General features: G+C 44.8%; 1 protein-coding gene across 3 annotated transcripts in view; it reads left to right on the forward strand.

Moving 5' to 3' along the window:
* LOC147717876 (uncharacterized) overlaps positions 1-25,844 on the forward strand; it is a 38,493-nt gene that overhangs the window by 2,290 nt on the left and 10,359 nt on the right. For 2 of the 3 annotated variants that reach the window (XM_086924641.1, XM_086924642.1), the window contains exons 2-5: positions 711-1,000; positions 2,105-2,242; positions 4,397-4,927; positions 14,809-14,912. In XM_086924641.1, coding sequence (XP_086780767.1) covers positions 811-1,000; positions 2,105-2,242; positions 4,397-4,927; positions 14,809-14,912 — 963 coding nt within the window. In that variant the 5' untranslated portion in view covers positions 711-810. The remainder of the gene's footprint in view (positions 1-710; positions 1,001-2,104; positions 2,243-4,396; positions 4,928-14,808; positions 14,913-25,844) is intronic. The other variant, XM_086924643.1, reaches the window with a different exon arrangement.

Consider the following 25,844-nt stretch of genomic DNA (forward strand, 5'->3'; position numbering starts at 1 on the left):
ACTTATGGCGGAATTTGCAAACAAAACAGGTGATGGACAGAATGTGGATCAATGTCACACATTCACCCCAGTCCAAAGATCTGGGCCCAAATCCATCATTTTTTTGCACTCCACACCACCCTGGGTTAGACAATGGCGATATGCAAATCAGCTCTGACCCTGTGCCCCATGGGAACAGTCCAGTCCGAACTACAAAAGCCAAGTCCTTCCCTGTTAATTTCGGAGACATCCGGTTAGCAAAGACGAATGCTCACATTTTCGGATCGGTTTTCATTTTATATTTCCTCTGCTGTCTTCATATTCATTGTTAGAGCTGTAATTCTTTTTGTGCTTAACAAAACGTTAGTTTTGATGTCGGATTTTTTTCACCAGAGTTTGGCTTAGTTATAATGTCTTTTTAACCATTCTTACTTGCGTGCATATTAACTTGCGACATTGGCCGAGAGGGGGCTGGGGGGCTTTCAGAGGTTTTTGGTTGTGTGGTTTGGACGGGTAAAGCCTTGCTTGAGTCTCAATAGGTTACTCTTTCTGGATCTTGTTATATAGCAGTAGTTATATGCAGGGCAATTTGTTTCCGAAGTTGACTTGATATCTGAGTTTGTTAAAATCCTAAAATTAATAGCTTTTCAGAAAAAAAATCAATAACCTTGTGTGCAAGACCCTGATGGTTGTTTAATGTTAGTAATTCCTTCTCCTTGTCTATCCACCAGCCCTTCTGTTCGCACATCTACTGCACTCCTGAGTAGATGAGATCCTGCTTTACCTTCACTGATGTGACTCTGCCGGGGCGCCTCTCTTAGGCTAGGTGGCATGGAGCTTGGGGCACGGTGCCTCCTGACCCTTGTAGACTGGCTGGATGAAGGCTTCTCAAGCATCATTGAGCTGTCGGCCGTCATTGAACCCCGCAAAAGCTACCTGGAGTATGTGGAAGGGGAGGAGGTGGAGGCTAGATGTCCTCTCTTCAAGGGTCTTTACCGTGCCAGGATTATCGCCATCAGTGGTAAGTGCTCATCCTCCTTTCATACTTCACGTGTTCTCTGTTCCTCTGCCACACATCTCTCCCAATGTCTTTTCATCATAGTCCCAATGATGTGCTGTTTGCGTGCTCACTCTCTACTTCCCTTTTTATTGAAACTTTTTGTTTGCTTCAACCATGTGGCTACTCCACCAACAGCATAGATTGAAAAATACAGATTACTAATTAAGCGCACCAGCAGATGATTTCCAGATTGCCTTTAGTGCAGTAAATAAATATATTGTGTGCAGTTATGTAGAACGATTACCATCTTCCCGGCTGTCATATCCGGGCCTCTTAATTCCAGTGCATTTTTTGGAGCTTCCTCAATGCTGATAAACCATCCTTTCAGACACTCTACATCAGTCTAAACTGTTGCACCATGCCTTTAGACACTGATCCATATGATTGCCTCAATCGTTTTTGAGCATTTATCTAAGGTGCTTTGCAAAATTAATTTTCAAACAGTTAATTTCATTGTGAGAAAACTTGGCATCTATAAAGGTACAACAAGGAGCGAGGCATGTGAAGGAATGAAATCGGTGAGGCACAAAGAGATGGAGTAAAAGGGGGCCTTTCAGGACACGTATTATCTTGGAGGTTGGGAACTCTAATGGAAATGTACATTTGGGGGCATTATCAAAATCGATGACCGCTTCCCACCGTGGAAATGGTTAGAGATTTACTTTCATTGTGTCTTTGTGAATAGGGGAAAAAAACAGGGAAAGTAGGCTCAGCCAGAGACCCAAATCACCCTTTTCATGCCCTCTAGTATCTCCGATCAGGCTGGATCATTCTGTTTTATGTAGTTAAACATGAAGATTTGCAGGGTGGAGGTCAATTAAATTCATATCCCCGCGTTCCTTCCCTGTGCTGACGGTTTGTTAACAACATATGTGCAAAATCCAAGTTTTGAATTCCGGTGGTAATGTAGTTACACCTGACTTCAGTAAATGCATGCCCTGGTTGACTGACGTGTGTTTGTCTCTCTCTCTCCTTCTCCTCTCTTCACCATCTCCTCCCCCCTTCTCCTCCTCACCATCTTCCCGTATAACCTGGTCCCGCTGCTCCTTCTCCAATGTATCTCAGCGGACAGACGGAAGCTGAAAAGCATCCAGGTGAAGCTGGGATCCTGTTCTGGCATCAGCACTCTGCAGCACCGCGTGGCTAAGTGGAAGAGGAGAGAGAGAAGCTTTTATTGCAGGCCTTGCCCGGCCTACCCCTTGGGTAATATAAAGTGATCTACTCTGTTTGCTGAAGATAGTTCTGCAAAGGATGTTATACTATCATACCACACAATCCCTTGGTTTCTGTATATTTTTAAATCCGGTAACTGTGCGGTCCTGACGTGTCCCACCTCTGTTTATTCAGATGTTTATTCCCCATCTCTTTGCTCTACCCTGCATTTACCAAAAAGATCCTTTGCTGGCAATCGAGAAGAATAGAGAACATTGTGAGGACTGCTGAGTTCATTTAGATGTCTAATGTCGCTGTCCAGTTTAAACAACCAGCTCATAATCGATCTTGTTAAAGCTCTCAAGTGAATTGGATACATCACAACAGCAGCTGCTCAGTGATAATTATAGGGATACCTACAGACTATGGGCGCTCGACCCAATTACTATCTGGGCTGCAGTATAGAACTTTCATAAGATTGGTGCTTCTAGAGGTAAGATGCGTATCCTACATCTACAACTTCCAAAGAAAGCAACAAATTCTACAGTGACCTCTGAGCACACTAAAGTCAATTTCTGTACGTCACTTATAACCAATATATAGGCAAGAGTCATTCAAATTAAAAATTTGTAAATTAAATGTCCAAATTCCAAAGGGTAGGTGTTCCTTATTTGTTTATTTTCTTGCTTCAGTATTCACAAAGATGGTACAACAGCCAACACGTGTTTCGTCGTGTACAATATAACACACTGACTTCTTCAGGGCTGAAACCAAATAAACATTACCCACAATTACTACACGCACTACGTATGGCTATTGTTAAGAAGTAAGTCCAAAGCACCTACTTAGCAGTGTAGTAACCCGCTGAGTGTGTAGTTTTCAGGGAAAAGAAAGAAAATAGTAATGCCACTCCTGTTAGACTATACACCTATATTTTGTGAATAAGGTTATAGGCCCAATACCAAGAAGTGAAATTAGACCATTATATGTCTAGAATGGTATTGCCTAATTATGTATTCTCCTCAATATCCACTGTCTCTTAACATCAGAAGTGGTTCATAAATCCAGTAAATTATATTTCTGTAAAGAAAGACCTTAGTATCAGCCAATCCTCAATTATACATTTAATTGATGCCCTACATGTAGTAGTAAAAATATATAAAGAAGTGATCCTCTATTGGTTCCAAACATTAACATAGACCACGTAACCAATTTTTTACAACCTCACCGCAATACATTTACCTATTGAAACGAGAGAAATTACCTAGATTAGCTCTCGTTCTCAATACTCAATTACAAATCCTCTTCCGGTTCTTCCAATATTCAAATTTCAATCTCATTCTGCAAATGAAAATATATGTTTTGCTGAGGTCTATATTTCGTACATTGTAGTATCAATTTATCTTGAAGTCTAAAGTTGGCTTGTCCCTCCCTTTACAAATATTTATTGTTTTGCATGAATGAAAACATAAACACAGGCTTACGAAAAAGTAGGAGTGCAGGACTAAAAAGGATTTTTTTTAAATGTGGATAGTAATGTTGCTTTCTCCCTACTTGCAAGCTAGTTACCTGCAAAAGCAACAAACCAAAATTAGTGACATCGTTTTTGTTACATTTTTTTCCATTAATATATGCTCAGCAATCCGTACAATCGGGAGACAGTTACATCGGCTTGCAATATTTTCTCTTCTTATGTAATCCATGGTACATACATCTTTACAATAGCAAATCATTCCATGTCCAAACCTACACTACACTGCTTCCCTCATAGACCTCTGTAGATCTGCCAGGCTCCCAATATCTTCTCCCATTTCCTCGGGCACCCCCTGCTCTTGTATATTGTTTGTTCTGCTTGCCTGCACTAGTATAAATCGGTTTTCTACTCCCATTGTCGGAATATCGGTTGCCCCCCCCCCCAACCCACCAATCTCCTTGCAATATTCCGCTTTGCCAGTGCCAGACTCAGATGGTATGTGTGTCCCTAAACATTGTTTGCGTGTTCCTGTACAATACAAAAGCTACACCTATTGGACTTGTCAAGGCCAGTTACTGATTTAACTTTGTCAAGACCTGCTGTAGGTTCTTTTGTTCTTTGATCTTGTTGCCTTAGCATGTCATTTCTTATGAATGTGTGTGCATCTGTGCTCTACCTCTACCTTTTCATTTTTTGAAAAGCCCAAAAGCTTGTCATTGATTCTGTTTCAGGAGACTCTTGGCGCAGTACGAAGGCCACCACCAAGGGAAAGGACAATCACAGAGGGCTTGAGGAAGATGAGGAAGACATCAACCATGTCATCGGTTCTGTTTTCACCCTGAATCGTGAGCAGCCTCCAGACATTGGATCAAAGCAGATTACTGTTTCCTCAGCACCTCACCCTCCAGTGGAAGAGGATGTGGGGCGATGTTCCCCTCTAACTCTGTCACCTCCTAGTTCACCCAAAAACTGGAGCTCTCTTGAGTCCTGCAAGGCCCCCTTGACTCCAGCGCTCATAGACAGCCTGGACTGCCTTTCAGATGCTTCAGAGGGGCCTACCAAGCAGACCGTAGCTACTGTGGAGCATGCCCCCAAGGACCAGTTACCACCACGCCCCCAGGAGAGCAAGGTAGTGGTGGTGACCAGCAGCCACTGCCGGAGCCCAGAGTGCGAGATGCTGAGCCGGGAACTTGAAGCATTAAGGGACCAATGTGCCAAACTGCAAGCTCACAATGTCATGCTGCAGCAGCAGCTTAACACAGGTACAGGACAACTTGTTGACTCCTTTGCATCTCTCTCATTTTCCCCATTCTTCACACTTCTTTCTTTTGTTGGCTTTTGCCACAGAAATCCTTTTGTGTGTTGTTAGGCACACAGTAAAATCTATTGGTATGCGAGAGGAGAAAAGTAACTTTCATTTAGCATTGCAAGTAGCCTCTTCTGCCTGGCCTGCCACTGCAGCCCTGTTGTGCATTCAAATGGCACTGCATACATGGCAGGGAGAAGAGAATCCCTTTGCTGCCAGTTCCACTCGCATCCACTTCACCACTCAAAAGCTGGACTGCGGATTTTCCCTTCATCACTTCCCTCTCCATCTGCCCAGGGCAGTCGGAGTCCCTTACTTCCACACTTGGCCGTGTGACTCCGTCCCGCATGACTCTTTCTGCCAGGGCTTTTGTTTAATTGTGATAGTTCCTCCCAATTTGTGGGTAGCTTTGAGGTAATACCTGTTGCCAACCCACCGTCGACTGCTGGACCTTAAATAATGGGGCTGTTTCTTGGCAACTTGTGGGCAACCACGGGACGTTGTTCAACTTTTTTAACATGCTTGCCCTGGCATAATGGTGCCTCCATCTGGCATCATGCTGGCCCCAACGGAGTGATAGTCATTCTAACTGTATTGTGCGCAGCCTTGGGACGATGGCCGCCTGCTGTGGTATAATGGCGGATCTGACACTATGGTATTTGTTCTTTGCATGTTCTTTGCGTCCATTGCACCCTGGCATCATGTTCATGAAACTGCATGGTCCTTTTTCTTGTTGGTTTGGGAGTACCAACTAGAAAATGGTTGTAACTTGGAATGTAGCGAGCATCCATGGTACCCTCACCTGCTGTCTGTCTGGCACCTGCATTTTGGTTGTTATTTATGCCCTATTGTGTACATGCGTGGCATGATGGTGCTAGCCCTAGCTTTATGGTGTTAACTTCTGCCATATTCTGGCCAGCCATGAAACGATCCTGGTGTCACAGTAATGAATAGGTTGAGTACATTAAGGCCCGGCAGGATGAGCAGCGAGGCCCAGTAAAACAGAACATATGCAATATGTATGCTTTGACCACCCTAACACCACAGCCTAAGGCAGGTTTCACTTTGCCAGTGCCTGGGTTTTGTAGTGAGGGTTCAGTGGATTTTGTGGTGAGGACTCAGTGCGGCAAAACCTACTGCATTTGAGCACACATTTTTACAATTGTTGGGGCGGGTAAACTTTCCACTTTTCATTGTATCTTTACACCTGCCAGTCTAACTAATCGAACCCCCATATTACCAGTCAAGATGCTCCTCTGCTCAATCATACGTGAGGCCAAAAGGGTTCCCTCTCTGGCTAGCGTTGCCTAGCTTCTGTTCTGCTACATCTAAGCTCAAGATATGCCCATGTTTTGAGACTCCTGCTCTGGCTTATTTTGGGCCTGAAAAGCTGAGTCACTCGGACGTAATTGTAGGTTCAATGTCTTTGCAAGGATCACAGGTTTGAGTGTAACTCTACACCAAGCCGGTATTCCATGGCAAACTTGGACTGCTGTTTAAACTATCAGTACAGTGTAGCATTCCATGGGTGTAATTGCAGTTTAAATTCCTTTCTGTGGGAAATGTATCTTTTCCAAATGTACTGTCGGAGGGGAAGTGTTAACGACAGGGAGAAGCAGATCCAAGATTCACACTGGATCGTAGGAGGTAATAGGAGATTTAGAATATTTTTTCTTCAATTTGTTAAAAAGCATAACCTACAAGGAATACGGGTCGGGACCTATCAAGGGACTGCAAGTAGTGATCGGGGGAGACACTATCCTTATAAACTTATAGTGTAAAGAATACATTGAGTAGCGACACCTAAGGTCAGAAGGTGACACCCTGATAGCACACTGAACAGTAATGGATTGAGTTTATAATTAAGGGGAGGAGTGGATTGATAATTCATTATTTGATAATCATAGGAGGTGAACCAGAAAAATGGCAGGGATTGGCCAGGATATCTGGAAATGGTGGCAGGAAAGGCAAGGAAGCTGCAGGATTTGGAAAGGAGAGTCGACGCTTGTAAGTGCATGGAGAAACATGGACGTGCATAGTGAAAGAGCAGGCCAGGGAGAGGTTAGATGATCTCCTTCCGTAAACAGAGACTTCAAGCCATTGCGCAAAGACTCTACGAGAAAGGTGGTGAATGTCACTTGCATGCAAAGTATCAGAGTAGATGTATGTCCAGAGAACCATAATGTGCCATGTTTACTGGCAAAAGTAGCTGTACTTTAACCTGTTGTGCATCCACAAATTGATTCCTAGTAGGTGTAACTACATTTACTATTGTTCTCCAGCACTAGGAACAATTACACAGTCCTAATCTTCGTGCAGGGGCGGGGAGTGAGTGGATCAATGCATGCTTTGTTTTGAATTTGTTAACGTGCACGAACTTATGGGAATTTGCAAACTCCTCTCCAGCCCTTTCCTGTCTAGGAAATAGTTTCAGATCTGTGATAACATGTGGCTGGAGATTTATGATTCTTGGGAATCCTACCCATTGAGACTGCACTGTTCAAATGCAGGAACCTAACTGTGTGAGACATAGATACCGTGAGGGTCAGACCAGTTCTTTAAAGGAGCTTGCTTCTAGCAAAGATGGCACTGTTGTACCTGTGTATTCCAGAGGTGTTGAAGATCAGACTTTTTTCCTCTTCTTTGCATCCTTAAGAAGAGCTGACTTACTCTGTTGTATAGGCACTTTGTGAAGCATACCGATCTACTATCCCAGTACACATCAGGGCAGGAATGCCCAGTTTAGTATCTGAGACCTCACCTTCTCCACTCCATGCAAGGCAGGTGATGTGTCTCAAGTTGTCGTCATGTTGAAAGACTGGTCTACTGCATCCCGTATTGACCCCAAAAAGATCCAAGTGGTGGTCGAGAAAAGCCTTTGCAAGACTGGAATGATTACACTGTTTCTGCAAACTTAGTTGTGAATCCCTGTATGGGTTGTTTACTCACAATTATATCTGGCCGTGAAAATCCAATTGCAACAAATTCAGTTCATGAGGGTTCTGTATCCCAGCTAGCAGTGTTCTTTAGGTATCCTGGTGGTGGGCAAGTCCTTCAGTCCATCTGAATTCGATACAGAATAGTACTGACCAGGTTTGGGGACTGACATACCAAGTTACGATGCCATATAAATCTTGAGCACCCTGTTCTTCTGTAACTGAAGACCATGTATCCTGGATCACAACTTACTCCAGGTCTAAGAGTACTGGTTCCTAGTTATTTCCAGCAAGGTTGGAGTTTTGTATCCTTGTGCCCTCCTTCGAGGATGCTGTGGTTTATCAACTGCACATTGAGAGTCTTAGGTTAGAGTGTTATGTCTAGGTATGGTTGCCACTTCTGGAGTGTTGCTCAGGTTTTGAGGCCAAGTCTGGAGAAGAATCAAGGCTGTGGTTTGGGCTTTGTAGGATGGAAGGATTTGAAGTGCACAAGCAGAGTTAGGATATTTACATTACCCATACAGGTACATAGGGTGAACATTTTGGAGTAGGATGATCTTCCTGACTCAGTTAGTCGCCTTGTGAGAGTGTCGTCTCGACTCCATCGGTAAAAAAAATTCCACCATGGCAGCAACCACTGTTGGAGCGGCAAACTCTCTTCACATTTGGCGGTCGTATCTACCCAGAATGGCGTCGGCCATTTCACCTTTTATAGAAATGTTACAAGAGGAATACAAAGCTGAGGCGCTGAAGATTCTACAAGAGGGAGAACTGATTTCGGTTGAATATTCAGGCAAGAAGTTCAAACGAAGATAATTGACATTCCTTAAAACGGCGAATCCCTATTTGGTCACCACATCGACGAAGCCCTTTAACCATCAAAAAGGACACAGATACTGCAAAGCCTCTTGGCACTCTACAGGTCAGGAAGCAGCACTTTCGTGGGGCAAGAGGATGTGGTTCATCCTCCTTTCGGAGTAGATACAAGCAGTAATAGCCATAACAGGGCCAGTCACAATACAAATCACAACATCAGCAGTCATTTAAACAACCTCTGGCTGCTTCCTACAAACTCTACAGGGGAAAAACTGCCTTCAGAGGCAGGGATAACATCAAGAAGCAGTGACAAGCGCCCTCTGACGGAATTGGTGGGAACTGTGGCCGGCAAAGTTGGTGGAAGAATTTCCTTTTTCTTCCCCGAATGGTCTTTCATAACAACGGACAGATGGGTTTTTAATATAGTTTCCAACGGTCACACAATTTTGAATTTCTCTAGATTCCTCCCAGAGGTCACCCTCCTTCTCTTCTAAAGGAACTCTTGTTTCAGATCGACATAATGTTAAAAAAGGAGCGCTCAAAGTGGTATCAGGTGTACATCGAGGAACCGGGTTCTATTAAAGGTTTTTCCTCATAAAAAAAGAAGTCTGGAGAGTGGCGTCCCATCTTGGATGTTCGTTGTCTCAGCAAATTTCTAACAAAGCAATCCTTTCGGATGTTGTCACTTTAGGAGGTTGGTAAATCAGGAAGATTTCAAGACTACCTTAGATCTTCATGACTCCTATTTTCATATCCCTATCCTCCCCATGCACATGTAATTCTTACGCTTCAGAGTGGCTGGCATGGATTTTCAAGTCCTACCTTTTGGCCTTCGTTCAGTGCCCAGAGTGTTCACCAAGGTTCTAGCACCAGTGGCAGCTTACTTGCGTCTGGCACCAATTCAAATCTTCCCTTATCTGAATGATTGCTTCATAAAGGGGAAATCTTTTGCAGTAGCGAACAGTCGTACTCAAAAATGTCTGTCTCTCTTTCCATCCTTGGGTTTTTCCATTGATTTCCCAAAGTCTCAGATAACTCCCTCAAAGGTGAAAACTTTCTTAGGAGCAACCCTCATCAGGCAAAGGCTTTTGCGTCACGGGAAAGATAGGAAAAAATCAGCAAGTTGGTGACTTTACTCCTAAAAAGAAAGTCCACTTCTGTTTAAAAGTACAAATCCCTTCTGGGAATGTTGTCCTCCTCATTCCAAACTGCCGCTTGCGGATGAGACCTTTGCACGAGGAGCTGGACAGACAGTGGCTGCAAATATCCAGGTCCTTTGACGATATTATCAGGATAACACCTCAAATGAAAGAAGTGCTTCAGTGGTGGACTCGCAGTCCGAACATAGCTGCAGGCCTATCATTCCTAGTGGATTCACCAAGTTTCATAATAACAACCGATGCATCCCTCGTAATGGGGCGCACATCTAGAAGGACTAGAAAGTAAAATGGAACAGTCCCCAATGAACATTACACATAAATGTTTTGGAGTTAAAAACTATATTCCTGGCCCTGAAATCTTTCCTCTTAAAAATATCAGGGGCTTCAGTATTAATTCGGACAGACAACACAACAAGCATGCACTACTTAAACAAACAAAGGGGAACAAGGTCAACTACGCTATCCCTACAGGCCCAGCAAATCTGGGATAGGGCGATTCAGCACCAGATGACATTGACCGTGGAACATATTCCAGGAGTTGACCACATCCTGGCAGATTCCTTGAGCAGGTCAATTGCAGCCAACCACGAGTGGGAACCCCACCAACCAACTCTGGATCACATCTTTCTGTTGTGGGGCAAACTGAGGTTGGACCTATTTGTGATCAGTCTGAACCGCAAATGCCAATTTTTCATCAGCTGGCTTCCCCAACAAGAATCGCACAGGGATGCTTGTTCGATTAAATTGGTCAAAGATTTATGCTTAAGCTATCCAAGAGACTACTAGCTACAGGTTCCTTACAGTAGAATTATTCCCAGGCGTGAGACTGGATCCGGAAAGCTTTTTTGCCACAGCATCCCTGTGCGCCGGGGGTACGGCATCATGCGACTCCGCCCAGGCGGCGTCCACGTACGTGATGTCAGCGAGGTCACATAAGTCCCACCCTGGCGTGCCTACGTCAGTTTTTTTCCTTTTCCGCGTGCAATAAGGATCCGGTCCATGCTCAGGCCTGTTTGGGCCCCTTTGTCTTTCTTTTTGTGTTACCTGTGTGGAACAGTGTGTGAATGCCTTCGGGCTTTAACTCTTGCACATTGTGTGGACGTCTTATGTCGGCGACAGACCCTCACCTCATTTGCATGTGGTGTTTCGGGGAAGGTCACGGCTCCCCTGATTGTGAGGCATGCCAACAGTTGAAGCCGAAGTAGCGGCGGGAGCGCTGGATGAAACTGCTCTCAGCATGTCTCTCCAGGTCGGCTTCTTTCCCCTCGATCAGCTTCGGCGGAAGGGTTTTGAAGTGATGGCCGTCGTCAGCCTCATCCTTCTCCTGTGCCACACGAGCGTCGCTCCCCAGTGGGTAAGTGTCGCAGTTTGTCCCCGAGGGCTGGTTTCTGGCCTGTTGGGGGCGTGGGCTCTCCGCATGTGATGCGTCCCCGCGTCTCGTCCTCCTATGTCCACCGTTTCCCTGTGAGAGGGCGTCGAGAGCCCATAATGGAGACATATGCGGCGTCTTTGCAGGCCTCTCTGGCTTCTCCTCCTTCCCCCTCCTTGGACATTGGCGGGTCCCTTGCATGATGCGGGGCCCTCCAGCGCCGACAGGTTCCGCTGCAGGCTTGGCGGATGTGGTGCCGTTGGGGTGCGGCTCTTCGGGGGTCCCTCCTTTGGACCACGGTGCCTCTGCTTCGCTGCAAACTCCTGCAGGAGTCCCTGTGGTGTCGCCGGGGCTCGGGTCGCATCACCGACCCCCTCTCGGCCCTCTGGACAGGTGATGGCCTTGTCTACGGCTGAGGTGACGCCGCTTAGGCGCCGGCAGCTGCTGGCCCGGGCGGCGCCACAGGAGTTGGCGGACTCCTCTTGTTCTGCTAAGGGTCCGGGCTGGAAGGGGTCCCCTCATCCCCCTCCAGGCCCCTCTCGTCCCTCCCCACAGGCGGCTGCCTCGTTGGAGGTTGAATCTGCTTGTGACGCCACATGGGTCGGTGGACCCCCTACGCCCCGTTCTGGGTCCAGGTTGGCGGAGGACTCCTTGTCCCTCTCTCATCTCCACGCAGGCGGCTGCCTCGTCGGAGGTCGAGTTGGCGCCGTCCCTGGCCTCTTTAGCCCCGGCTCAGCTCCGGTCCCCAGCGCTGTGTGACATGGGGGAGGCCTGTCCGGCATCTCATTCGGCGCCGGACGGTAATGACGTCCTGCCTCAGGCGACAGACTCTACGGTGTCGGGACAGGCATTGAGTCACAGACTTGTCTTTGGATGCTCACTCTTCTCCGGAGGTTGGGTGCCTGCTAGTGTCGTCCTAACCGGAGACTGGCTGCTGCGTGGTGGCTTTTTCCCCGGTGTCATCAAAAGGCGGCTCCCCGCCTGTCCCCAGGCGGCGGTTTTCGCAAGAGGAGTGCCAGGTTCCCCCACTCCTTGGTTCCTCCTTCTACTTTTCAGGTATGGCCCTTGCCCGCCCGCTTGGTTTTGGGGACGGCCGCCATAGCTTGCAGCCGTCGCCCACAGAGGAGCTGCTTTCTCCACCGCTGGACCCTACGGAGGCGGGTGCGGCCTTTGCTCGCACTGTGTCCACGGCTGTGGGTATTTTGCGCATGGGCAATCCAGCTTCCCATTTCCCTGCGGATCATCTGCTGGAGGTTCTCCCTCTGGGCTCTGGTGGGAGGGAGCTACTGCTTCCTTTTGAAGGTTCTCTCCTTTCTTCCCTGATGGGGTGTCTTTCCCTCCACCCCTCTGCCTCCAGTCTACTTTTGCGGACTGGCTTTCCCTCTCTGTCGCCACTGTTGCCTCCGCCGTCCCGGGAAGCCCGCTGGCTGGACTCTTGGGGGGGGCAACATGTTCACCTCAACCGGTGCTGCTCTGTGGGCCCTTAGCACATTATGTGTGTTGGCTAGGGTCACCTCTTGTTTATGGGATTTGGCTGAGTCTTTGGGATCCTCCACGTTACAGGAGACTGTTAAGGATGACTTTGGGCACCATGCGGTGTATGAGCGGGAGCAAGCAGCGTTTTTTCTTCACTCCGCTCTGGACATATCGGAGGTGCTGGGTCGTGCCATGTCTTGGCGGGCCTTCGTCCTCCTCCTCCTTCTCCCCCCTCAGTGACTGGTGAGTTGATCTGGTTCTTGGACCTCCCTTTGGGCGAGTCGCCCTTGGGCTGTGTGTTTTATGGCCACTCGAGTCCTCCTTGCTGAGACTGTGGCTTGTTTGCTGCTGGACGGCCCATGTTGCCTGTGTGTGTGTTTTTTTGCTTGAGCTATCTGCGCAGATTGGCCCTGAGATTAGGCCTTCTGTTTTCCTTTGGGCTGCTTGCCAAGCCTTCTGCGGGGTTTCTTTTCCCCACAGCTCTTTCATTGTTTCTCTGCTGCAGATGTTTCTTCCAAAGAGGGTTCCCATGTCTTGGGACTTAACGTACCCTATGTGGGGTAGTGATATAAAATTCTACTTGCGGAAAACAGCTATCATACGTAAGGCTGATCAGCTTTTTGTGGCTTATAGAAAAATCTAAAGGGATATCCGGTCACTAAACAGACTATAGTATGTTGGATATCTTCTGCAATCTAGTTTTGCCATCAGCAAGCAGGCAAACCTCCTACGTTCAACAGTAAAAGCTCACTCTACGAGAGGCGTTTCTTCTTCAACTGCTCTCTTTGCCGGTGTGCCTATTCAGCAGATTTGCAGAGCAGGAACTTGGTCCAGCAGGCACACTTTCATCACGCCTTACTGTCTGGAAGCTGCAAGTAATGCTGATACAGCTGTAGGACAAGCAGTGCTACGTAATATTTTTCAATAAGGTGAGCCCCTCTATCCTTCCCACCATCCTTTGTTTGACAAATGCTATTATGATAGTTGATGTCACTGTTATTTTGTACTTATGCATTGTCAGATACTATGTACGTATATACTTTTCAATATATTTATGTAGATGTTTACGGGTATATAAGGAAGTGATCTATGAATTCATTATACACTTGAAGAGGTACAGGATTTTGTACATTGTGTACAGCATACCTCTTTTTATGAACATACATACCTATGATACAACTATCTATTCAGATTCAAGCATGTGAATCTATGAAAAATACCCCAATAGTGGAGAAGAAAATAAATTACTTAACTGTAAACTGTGCTTCTCCAGTATTCCCATGCGATCACCCTCCTCCCCTTAGAGGCTCCCCTGGTTCCTTAAAAGGTTTATGCTACACTTGTACTTGAAAATCTGAGAGCGTGGAGCCTCTGTGGAGAGGGTTCTAGAGGGTGCTGGCGCCTGATTGGCTGGAGATTGGACCATACCTAATGACTATGACGAGATATTCAACTGAATATTTTTCTCTATTAACTTTAATGTTAGAGTAATTACTAACTACTTTTTATGTACCGTGGGACTCCCACTTCGAAGACTGAAAATTATTCAAGCTTGTGAATCTATGAAAGATACCAATACTTGAGAACCACAGTTTACAGGTAAGTAACTTATTTTCGTCCTGTGACTCTAATGCCAACATGCTTAGCCCTTTTAAAAGGCCCAAAAGGGTCCTAGACTTTCTTTAGTGCAAATAGATTTCCCTTCCTGGTCTGCGAGTAGGTACTTTCCTATATTTCAATATAAAGTGCAGAAAGCTGCACTCTTAAGGACCGGTAAGTAGAATACTTATCTCTCATCCGGTAGCGTATGGTATCCTGTCCGCTCTCTTGCGGAGGTTCTAGAATGTCTAAAGGTACTGCGGGTAAAGAGGGGTAGCCTTGTAGTCAGACTTTCATCAAAGGTCCTGCCCCATTGCCTCACCTACCTGGTTCTGCGTCTCCCGGCATTTCAATATTTGTCAAGCCTCAAAGTGCCATTTCTTCTGGGTCAGACGTCGCTAGTACATGTCATCCCTAGAAAGGCAAATCTGTATAATTTCTAGGGGGTTTATCTTCATAGACTCCTTCTTCTCTTCCTTAGCCTATGCAGACCAAAACCGGAAGCAGCACCAAGAGCTGAATGATGGGGTATCCCGTCCAAAAGCTGGGCTATATGACGACCCAGAACTGCCTCTGAGCCACATGGTAAGTGTTGTACCTTATTTTTACATCCCAGGCATTCAATTAACAAAGCTTAATAGTCCATCATCTTCGTTAATTAGGCCTGAGTTGCAACAAATTAAGTGGATGTGCTTTGAACTACACAACCCTCCCCCACATCCACAGACTACCATGCATCTCATTTCCATTGTGCATCATGCATTAGGGAATCTGACTACCGTAGTCTCTTTTCTACCAAACATCTTGTGATGCTAATTCAAATCTCACCCACAAATGTGCTTGCTGAACGTACAACACATACCCTTTATTTTTTATTTATCTTTATTTTATGTTTTATATAGCGCTGGCTAGACCCGTAGGTATCAGAGCGCTTTACATGAGCATCAGATCATAATTACAGGTTATATCGTTACACAGAGAGCATGGCAACATTGTTACTTGTAAGGTCGAGATAAACTATAAGCACAAATGCGTAAGGGGAAAAGCAGGCTAGGGGAAAGATTCAGGGGAGGGTGGAAGGAGTTTGGGAAGTAGACCGGTAATGAAGGTGGGAAAGAGGAGGGGAGGGTGAAGGACACTGCATGGAAAGAGGAGGAAATCCATGTAGTCAGCCGAAGATATAGGGGGTATAGATTCAATGTTCTTTAATCCTAGCTCGCTGGATTGTCGTTTCATTCCGGGCAAGAAAGATTGAGAATGCTTAGAGGTACAACAAGCCTATTAACAGCAACATTATCACCACATTACACAACGGTGTAAGTGACAACTGTAGGTAAGCTCAGGGGATCCTTGCCCTTTCTAAAAACTTTGATGAATGATTTTTTTGTTAAGTTATTGGGTCTGCCCCAAACACAACCTGCATGATCTGTCAGCGCAAACGTATTTTGAGTTAGTCAAGACTCTGTCAGCACACTTTTACATAAGGGGCTTATTCTCATTTCTGGGTTGAGGCCAGTGTAAGTGCGTTGATGGTCTTTATGTTACTGGATATGGAGAGGAGTATGAGTCTACAGTGGCAAACGTATCGTTTGTACAAAAGAGATTACATGCTCTCTAAGCAGGGGTCACTGAAGCCCCAACAGTTGACTCCAGATGAAGTGGCAAAGTGCATTCTTTAATGGAGAGTGGCTCCACCAAATTCAACCTCTTTATGGCCTCCAAAGCGAAACTGTGGCTTCTTACTAAGATACGTGGGGCACACAATGTTTGATCCAAAACACCTCCAGCCGTTAAACTCTGCTGCCAGCACCTTGTAAAGCCTTTTTGAGGCAACATAACTCGGTCTACTGTTAGAATTATCAAAGTTAGGCTGAAGATTAGAGAGATTTTTCTTATGCTCTTAAAGGAGTGATAGAATACACATACCCAACATAAGCAGTTGTGTGTGTGTTTTGTTGTTGTTTTTCTTCCCCCCCAAACATATTAGATCCTGGTCAAATCTGAATGGTGAGTGAATTCTAAATCTCGATGGATGAAGCCTTATATGTATCGTCCCCATTGACTGTGAATTCTTCCTTCATCCCATCCCAAAGTAGTTACAGAATGCTAATCTAACAGTCTATTCAATTGCTGATTTTCTTTGAGAATCCATCATTACATTTTTAGTAGGGGGCGAGCATAGGATTTTAATGGAGTGGAACAGCTGCTGTACGCATGACTAATTTTTTGAATGAATGAAGAGTGACTTGCGTCTACGAGTACTCTGGGGAGCCAAAAAGAGTCCGCAGGAGGGAATATTTGCACGTTCTACAATGGTGAGAGTGCCACTGATGCTTTCTTGAGATTGGTAATAATGCCAGAGTCCTCGCCATAGTTCTGAAAACCATTATTGGTTTGATACACATGCCAGAATCAAAGTCTTTTTTTGGGAAGATCGGTGTTTTTACACATATATTGGTGGCTTAGCTTATTTCGGTTTATATGGGAACCTCCATCGACATCGGTTTGGCATTTCTGAGTGCTCTTATCAAAATGAGTGATCTGTTGATGGAGACCTTTTTATTAGGAGGCAAGCTTGTGTACCTTTGACACCGTTGATCTTATGTATACAGTGTCCCATCATCCCCTGTCCCATCTACCCCATCCATTATCGGATCTTCTAGAAAACTGCTTCAAAATTCTGAGAACTAGAGGGGTGTGTGGCTGGGATTAAGAACTTATACAAGTATTTATGATAACATTGCAAATGAATAATTAATTTTACAACACTTTCTTACTTTAACATTGGCAACTACTGCTACCATGGCTGTGCAATGAACCCACTCTTATAACTCCACATCCTGAATTGTTACTGCTCCAAGGGTATGCAACTAAGTCACAAGCAACTCGTCCAAATGACGTTTGGTGGTGTTTGTCCTGTTAATGCTGGGGATTTTACAGATGTTATCTAGAAAGCTATCAAAAATTGATGATTGAAATGGAGGGGTTTGCATTCGAAGAAATCCTCTCAGTATTTGTTGGACGACTGTATCTGGCTTAATATGTTTCTTTTAAGAAAAAAAACATTTTTAAACGTTCTTGTCATTGTTTTCAACATAAGAGCAAACCTCCGTGTCGCATTTACCATCATTGATCTCCCACAAACCTAGCTCGACTACCCGGAACCCACAGGATCACTTTACTGCATCCCCATCCCTTTGATACATCTTGGGTCGTTCGTACATTTTCTAAGTCCCCCATTTAAATGTTTTTTATTTATGGCTGTAAAACAGTTGCCACACATCATGCCGGCCCTCCAAGAATTTAGTAGCACAAAGAATAAATGTTTGATTTCTTTGTTCAGTCTTTTAACTCTCACAAGGCACTGGGTCCAAACTACCCTCAGAAGCTGACACTGCATTACATACTTGATCAAACCCCGAAATCAAGCAGAGCATTCATAATCGCACAAATTTGATTAATTCTATAAGTCCAGTGAAGAAAAACAATTTGAGTCATGTGTGCAGATTTGTAGAACTGTCTACCTCCAGTACCAAGGAACCAGACCAGTTTGACATCCTTCAAAAGAAATTTTAAAGATGAGCCTTTTGTTTGTTGTTTCTTCATGAATGCACTGGAACCTCCCACTCCTCGTACCTTATGAGGAGGACCTACCTCCAGACATGTAGTCTATCCCTCTCTAATGCTAAAACGTTAAGTGATTTAGTTCTCCAGCATTGGATCATCTATTTATATGCTTAAATCATTCCCCGTTGTCAACCTGGGGAAGAGATTCCCAGCTTTTGCAGAAAATGCATCAGTCATGTGAATATATGAACGGTACCAACGCTGGACAACTGGAATCACAAGTAACTCATTCCTTACTGTTTCTGCAGGTCCCTCAGCTGCTCCCAACACATCAAGCAAGATTTCATATGGTGAACCTGTCTCTGTAATCTCGCTAGTACTGCAGAGCAGCTTCTGCGTACAAGCTAGCACTATACAAAGCAATTAAATTAACCAATTAATCTTGCAAGTGCTTATTCTCTGCTCTCTTCCAACATCAGAAGGTTTTTTTTCTATCATTTTATTTTTGCTCTATACATTTAATGTTGATATAATCACGGATGTTGTAAACATCCGGCTATAGGTTGAATGTCATAGTTATAGGTTGAATTTCACAGTTAGTGTTGCAATTATTAACTTTATTTTTTGTTAAAGTGCAAATCACTTAAATTTCTCACAGTGTGGAATTGTTTATTAATTGGGAGGGGTTGAGGTCTGTCTAGACCTGCTTTCAACAATACTTGGAACTGGGCCATCATTTGTTTGGGCAAATACTGAGTATTGTAAGCGCTGTGATGAATCAAGAGGTGTTGTTCCAGAGGCGCATGAGGGTGTTGGTTTGGGGGCTGTTTTGCCATTTCCCTTCCACAATGGCGAGTCAGCATAACGTGATCACCACCTGACCAGGCAATTGAAAGCATCTTTTTTGTTACGGATCTTGTCTTTCATTTCACAATACTTTAAGGAAGTCAGTTCTATGGTATAACCTATGATTAATTGTTGAAAGTGTAATTTATCCAAGCCAAACAAATTTATGCTGAGAAGTCCCCCTAGCCCCCATATACAAGTTTCCATTACGTGTAATATAATGAAGATGCACAGCTGTATTATCAACCAAAGGGATTCTAAAGGTCCACAAAAGTTCCAGTTGATAAATCCGGATAAAACTAATGATTCAGCCTGTAAATAACCAAGTATCTTCCAGGCCCCAAATTCCTACTGTGCACTTTTTCAAAATGAACTGTGCGAGCATGGTGGTATCATGTTCTTGAAGTTTGTGAGGCGAGTTCTATGATTCTGTGATACACTAAAGGTTATACTCCCTAATGTGATCGTAGTGTGCTATCATGATCATCATTTCAATGTTTTGCTCGACCTAGTGTTCTGCACAGGAGACTTGTGTCCTGATTCCCTTTGTGTACAGTTTTTTTGGTTGTTGCTCTAGAGGCTACTGAACTCCGTTGATAAGCAGGGTACATTCTTATTGGCTAAGCTCCTAATGTAGCAGGCAGCCTATCTGTAGTTATGAAGTTTTTTTTTACCTCAACGGGGTACAGGTTACTAAATATGTTTATTTGGTCAAAAGACTCATGACTAAAAGAGACAGTAACTCGATTCGATTCGATTAGTCTTTATTTCGAATGGTAAAAATTCATAAAAGACAATACACAATCATATACACTATAAAATTCACTAGCAATCCCTTGTACTAAAAAAGCACAAGCATGACAGTATACATAAAATACATCAAAATGGAACGATCAATGCAAGGGTGCGTTCAGTTTCTTAATTCGAATCAGCCAAGACCATCCCAGGAATCTTGCAACACAAATCACCACTATTTCAGATCTTATTACTTGCATTTTCCTAAGTGCATCACGAGAACCACTACAATTCAGGGATGCACAGATGGGTTTTAGCCACTTATTCCTAGGATCACGATAAACAGGGCAACCAAAGAAGAAATGACCAATGCTTTCTTCCTGGTCCAAACACCAAGGACATTTGCTTCCTGACTTCGAATCCCATTTAGCAGTAACTCAAAAATGATCAGATGTCGCTGCCTAGTCTCTGTATAGAGATGCAGATTGTGGCAATTCAGGGTAGGCTCAGCCCTACTGCAGGGACTGGACATCCTCCTGAAGAGGTAGACAGAAAGAGAACAAACGCCCAAGCTCAGCAGGTTGGTGTTCCAAATTCTCCTGGCACAGTCCAGTGCTGCTAAGATGACTTGATGGCATGTCCTGATTTTTCTCCGCAGCAGCAGAGGAAATGTTAGGGAGCCTCCGAAGTTGATACTCTAGATTGCAATAGTCTCCACACTCTGCATTTCTGCAGTGGCAAAAAGATCCATCCAGGGTACACTCCATTGGCGGGAAAAAGTCCTGAGCCCCCCCCCCCCCGGGGTAAAGTTGCTGTTCGCAATCCATCAATTGCTTTCTGCTTAGCTTGTCTCTCTGGCGTTTGGTAACTCCACACAGTGATTATCCACCATGGAAATGCTTTGCTTTCACCTTCTAGGTGTGCAGAGCCTCCTGGCACAAAATAAAAGACCCCACTGTACTCTTTGTTTCAATACCACATAGCATTGTTGTTATTTATCAAGACATGTACTAGGCATCCCTTGATGGACTGTAGAAAAGCCTTCAAGAACAGTTGATTGGTACAAAGCTTCAAAAGGCTGAGTGGAGTGTTATTCCACTGTAGACCACAGACCTTCTTGATCTTCCCAACTCTCACGTCACCAAACCCAGAGATGAAGCATCTGTCACTGTTGTGACTGAATGGTGAAGCAGGAAGTGGATTCTTTTGCAAGACCGGTTGGCATCTGCCTGCCACCACTGACGGTCCTGTGCTGTCTCCTTTGAGACATAGATGCTGTCCAACAAGCAGCCCCGATGTTGCTCACACTCTAGCTGGAGATTCCATTGCACCACCTTCCATCCTTCATGGGCACCATGAAGTAGAAAGAGTCTGATTTGTCTCACTCTACCTCTGGTGCCCTTCTTGACTAAAAGTGACTTGACTTCCTTTAGATGAGTGGCTCCTTCATCTGTTGAAACTTGAGCAGAGATGGATGGGATACAAGAAGAAGATTAAACTAAAGACCAGGTGTAACCCCTTCGAACGATCTGTAGCACTCTCTGATCCAATTTTTCCTCGCTATCTAGAAATCCCTCATTTTGGATCTTCGTTCCCTCTGATTGCATGTCATAATGCAAAGGAAAATAAGCGTGGACTTGGCAGTTGATGCATGTGATAATGCAAAGGAGAATAAGCGTGGACTTGGCAGTTGATGCATGTGATAATGCAAAGGAGAAGAAGCGTGGACTTGGCAGTTGATGCATGTGATAATGCAAAGGAGAATAAGCGTGGACTTGGCAGTTGATGCAGCAGGTGCAGAGGAGAAAGTGGGTTGTTGTCCAAGCTTTGTCTACCGCAACATCCTCTAGAGCAGCAAAAAGTTAGTTTGTTGCTTAACTGCCTGCAAGGACTGTTGTTGTTGATTATGCCAGGTCCTGTAAGTAGTATCTAAACTTTTTATATTGCTGGTGAAACTCTGGCCTGGCTTGAGTAGTGCCAAGGAGGGGGTGTCTTAATTTTTTTTCGGCATTGCAAATAGTGTTCCGTTGCAGTACCCCCCACTTTTTGCCTGGTATCTGATGCAACTTTGACTGAGTGTGAACTGGGTCCCTGCTTACCTGGTCCCTGCTTACCAGACCCCAGTACCTGTGTTCTTTTCCTTAAACTGTTTCTTTGTTTCCACAATTGGCACACCTCTGGCTCACATAAGTCCCTTGTAAAAGGTACCAGTCGTATCAAGTTCATTGTGACCATAGAGGGTCTATAAGGACTGCATGTAATATGCCACCCTAAAATACCCCTCCTCTAACACACACACACACACACACACACACACACAAACACTATCTCTATCGTTGACATGGCACACATCCCTGTGTGACATGTCTACAGACCACTGCCTGTGGCATAGGTTAGTCACCCCTCTAGCAAGGCCTCTCAGCTCTATGGCAGAGTGCACTATACCACAGGTGAGGGCATAGCTGCATGAGCAATATGCTCCTACATTATTGGAGTCCAATCCTTGACATATTGATTTTGTCATTATGAACTCCGCAGCTCCATGATGGCTTTACTGAATGCTAGGAAGTTTGATATCAAACTTCTCTGCATAATAAACCCACACTGATGCCAGTGTTAGATTTATTGTAAAATACTCTCGATGGCATCTTAGAGATTTCCCCCTGAAAAAGAACCAACTCTCTGGTGTGTAGCTGACTGGTCTGCGCCAGCCTGCCGCTTCAGACATGTTTCTGACCCCCTGAGGTGGGAGCCTTGTGCTCTCGTGGGTCAAAAACAAAGCCTGCTCTAAGTTGAGGTGCTTCACACCTACCCCCAAGCAGGAACAGCATTCAGGGTGGTGAGCCTCAAAGGCGTCCTGCCCTTTGTTATGCTCCCAGGGCCTCTCCAGCTAGTGGAGAGGCCCGCCCCCTGCCCAAGCTCTACTCTTGGCGGCAGGTTGGTGGGAAAATTAGTAGTCTGGAGCAATATTCCCTCTAAATTTTTTCCTCTGTGTGCAGCAATGCAAGATCTCTGTGCGCTGCAGCCGAGACTGAGCACGGCAAGCATGTGAGCGCAGCCGACTAGTATATAAATCCATGGCAATTCAAGGTTGTTCGAACAGGGCCCCCAAAATAGGTTTGGCCCAGGGCCCCCAAAATCCTTAAGAAGTCCCTGCCACACTGCCCTGCAGCACTCCCTCAGCGAGCCGCCACTGAGTGATGATCTGAATCCTCCATCACTTTGTCGCTTCTATCAAAGTATCTACTGTCAGTTATCTTGGTGCTCGAATGTGTTAGCATCAGCTCTCTCTTCAATCTTAGACTCTAACACTGCAAGTCCCAATGTATCTCTTTTAAATTGTGTCGCTTTGGTAAAGTCAGACTTGCAAAGTTGCTATCTGTGCATGCTTCTATTAAAGCTCAGGCTCCTGCAGTAGGTGCACACATCACCTACTCACAGGTTGGTCCATAGCAGAGGTCTCCAACCTTTTCTGTAGAGAGAGCTAATTCTGCTCAAGGAAAGTCCTCCTGAGCTACTAGCATATTTTATCACTGTAAAATGCTGATGATATGTATTAACATTACACTATGACCACCCTAAGCACAATTATCAGTAGTAACCACCCAAAAATTTCAGGTGAAGCTATCAGCAGAATGTTAGGAAAACGTTTATCAATATTAAATGCTTGTAATCAAGTAAAATTCAAATCATCACATGCTGTGTGCCACAAAGGGTATTACGACAACAGTAAGTCTCCCCTACTCAAATTGAATTATCATTCAGCTAACAACTTTAAATGTGTTTTACAATTGCAAAATGTTGTCGTCATTAGCATATTAGTTTTTGAAAATATACATATTTTTCTATCAAAATCCCTTTTCATTTTGAGCAATCAAACTCCATTTTCCAGAAGAAAAACCTTTTCTGAAAAAGCATCATTTTTTCCTTTAAAAATCAAATCAGTTTTTATCATTAGAAAATACAGTCCCTAAACATCGGCTTTTAGTTTTCATTGAGTACTGCCATGTAAAAATGTCCCTCATGGAGAAATTATGCTTCAAATACCCAGGTATTGGAATCATAGGCCATGCTTCCTCACCATAACACTAAGAATGCCAATAATGCCCACTATCAAACCGGGGCTATCACTGAGCCACAGCTGGATGCCCAACATACCTCAGTTATGGCCATTGTTATGGGAGAAGCTGTTGCCACTCTGTCAGGAATGGCTAAAAGCAGGCCAGTCATGCTCTTAATATGTCAGTGATGGTAGCAAGTGTGTAATTACTATACTTGTATGCCCAAAATAGTCAAGGACGAAAATATTATGTCTATGGCACAATTATACCAGGAATGGGCACAATTGCGTCAGAGATAATACTATGATGGATACCAGCATACATATTTGGCAGTCCTTGAAGCTAGGAGTAGCTTTAACTCCATGGCTGCTAAGGCAATTCCCCTCCTGTGCTGGGATTTGCTTTTTTATATTGTTTTATGACGAGCTGGGCTCGTCATCAGTGTATGAGGAGGCTACACCATGACGAGCCCAGCTCGTCATGAGTGTCGAAGGGGTTAAGGAATCAACACTGTTTATTTGGGAAGGACACTATGTCACACACCCACAAAAAAAAAAGTGATGCTTTTAATTTTCTCTGCCCTGGATGCATACTCTCTTCTCCTCGGGTCTTTGGTTGAACATGCTCCCAACCAACACATTTTTACATTTAGTTCTTGCAGTCACACCTGTTGGTGGGTAAGCCCTGGTTACTGCTGCTACTATGTCACACACAGTGCGACTGATCAACCAGGGCGGATAACATGGCCAATCTCCTTCTTAGGCAGATTTAAAGTGGATAAAGATGGTTCATACAGCAGACTCATAGGCCAATGCTGCAGCTTCCACATGATTCAATACCCTCCCCATACTCAGCAAGACCTTCAAATGGACCCACCTCCCGAATCCAGGAAGACCGTCACCCATGCACTCATTACCAGCAGGCTGGACTACGGGAACGCCCTATTTGCCAGAATCAACAAATTTCTACTCCACAAACTTCAGACTATCCAGAACACGGCAGCCAGACTCATCCGCCGCATCCCACAACAACACCACATTACCCAGCATATACGAGCACTCCACTGGCTCCCAATCGAAACAATAATGACCTTCAATCTGCTCACACACACACCTATAAAGCCCTCCACAGCATTGGACCCCAATACCTCAATGAAAGAATCTCCTTCTACACCTCCAAGAGAAAAAAAGAGAAACCCCCCGCTCCACTGACCAGGCCTTGGCCGAAATCTACTGCATCCACAGAACGAGAACAGGAGGCACACCCTTCTCCTACATCATGACCAAGACCTGAAATGAACTCCCCCTCAGCATCAGATGAAGCCCCAAACTGAAAGGATTCAGGAAGAGCCTCAAGACCTGGCTTTTCAAATGACCTGAGCTGCCCAAATCCCCCCCACACACTCCCCAGCGCCTTGAGACCCTCACAGGTGAGTAATGCGCTCTATAAATCCCTGATTTAATGATTGATAGGCCACCACAGTGTGTGTTTGAGTGTTCTCAACAGGCCCTGCCAATGGTTTGACTGTCTATAACTCTTAAGGGTAGTGAAATGAGCAGTGCTGCCTTTTTTAATATACACAGAATCTCTGAGATTGGTTTGGCTTCACAACTGAGAGCTACTTTGGGGGTGCTAGTGAGCTACCAGTAACTCCCGAGCTACTGGTTGGAGACCCCTGGTCCATAGCTTACATGTATTGGCCTGTTCCCGGCCCAATGTTGGATCCACATTCATTGTACTCAGTAAGCCTTTCAAAGTAAAGCAGGTCTTAATTCCTGCAGTAAACCATGAGTATTCACTTTTGGTTTGGCAACTCAGTATTCACTTGCAGCAAGCTTTTATCTGTGATAAATAGGGAAACTATTTTAAGGGAATTACATTATTTGTGTTGTTGTACTATGTGGTGTTAGGTGAACATCTTTGGGCTTTTTCCAACAGTAACCGTCGACGCCCACCTAAACTGGGGAAGGCTTTTGTAATAGTCATTTTGAAACTGACAGAAAAGTTTGTGAAGAAACTAACTCATTGTGTTCACTTGCACTCAGTTCTGTGAGCTGCATGTTACACCTTTGTAGCAGGCAAATTAACCCTTTGCTCTACTGATACATAATAACCTGACCCTGCCACTAGACCTTCTCTGCTCTTTCTCCCTCCAGCAGGAGCATTAATCACCAGAGTTATCTCAACACTTTTATTGTTGCATGAAACTGCTGGACACCAAAGGAAATCTGTAGCAATTGCTTTTAAACCGAAAGGTTATTTTGAACACATTACCCCCCTCCCCCACACAAGATCATTGCCAGTTATG

Source organism: Lissotriton vulgaris, chromosome 5 (assembly GCF_964263255.1).
Source record: "Lissotriton vulgaris chromosome 5, aLisVul1.2, whole genome shotgun sequence".
Taxonomy (NCBI): domain Eukaryota; kingdom Metazoa; phylum Chordata; class Amphibia; order Caudata; family Salamandridae; genus Lissotriton; species Lissotriton vulgaris.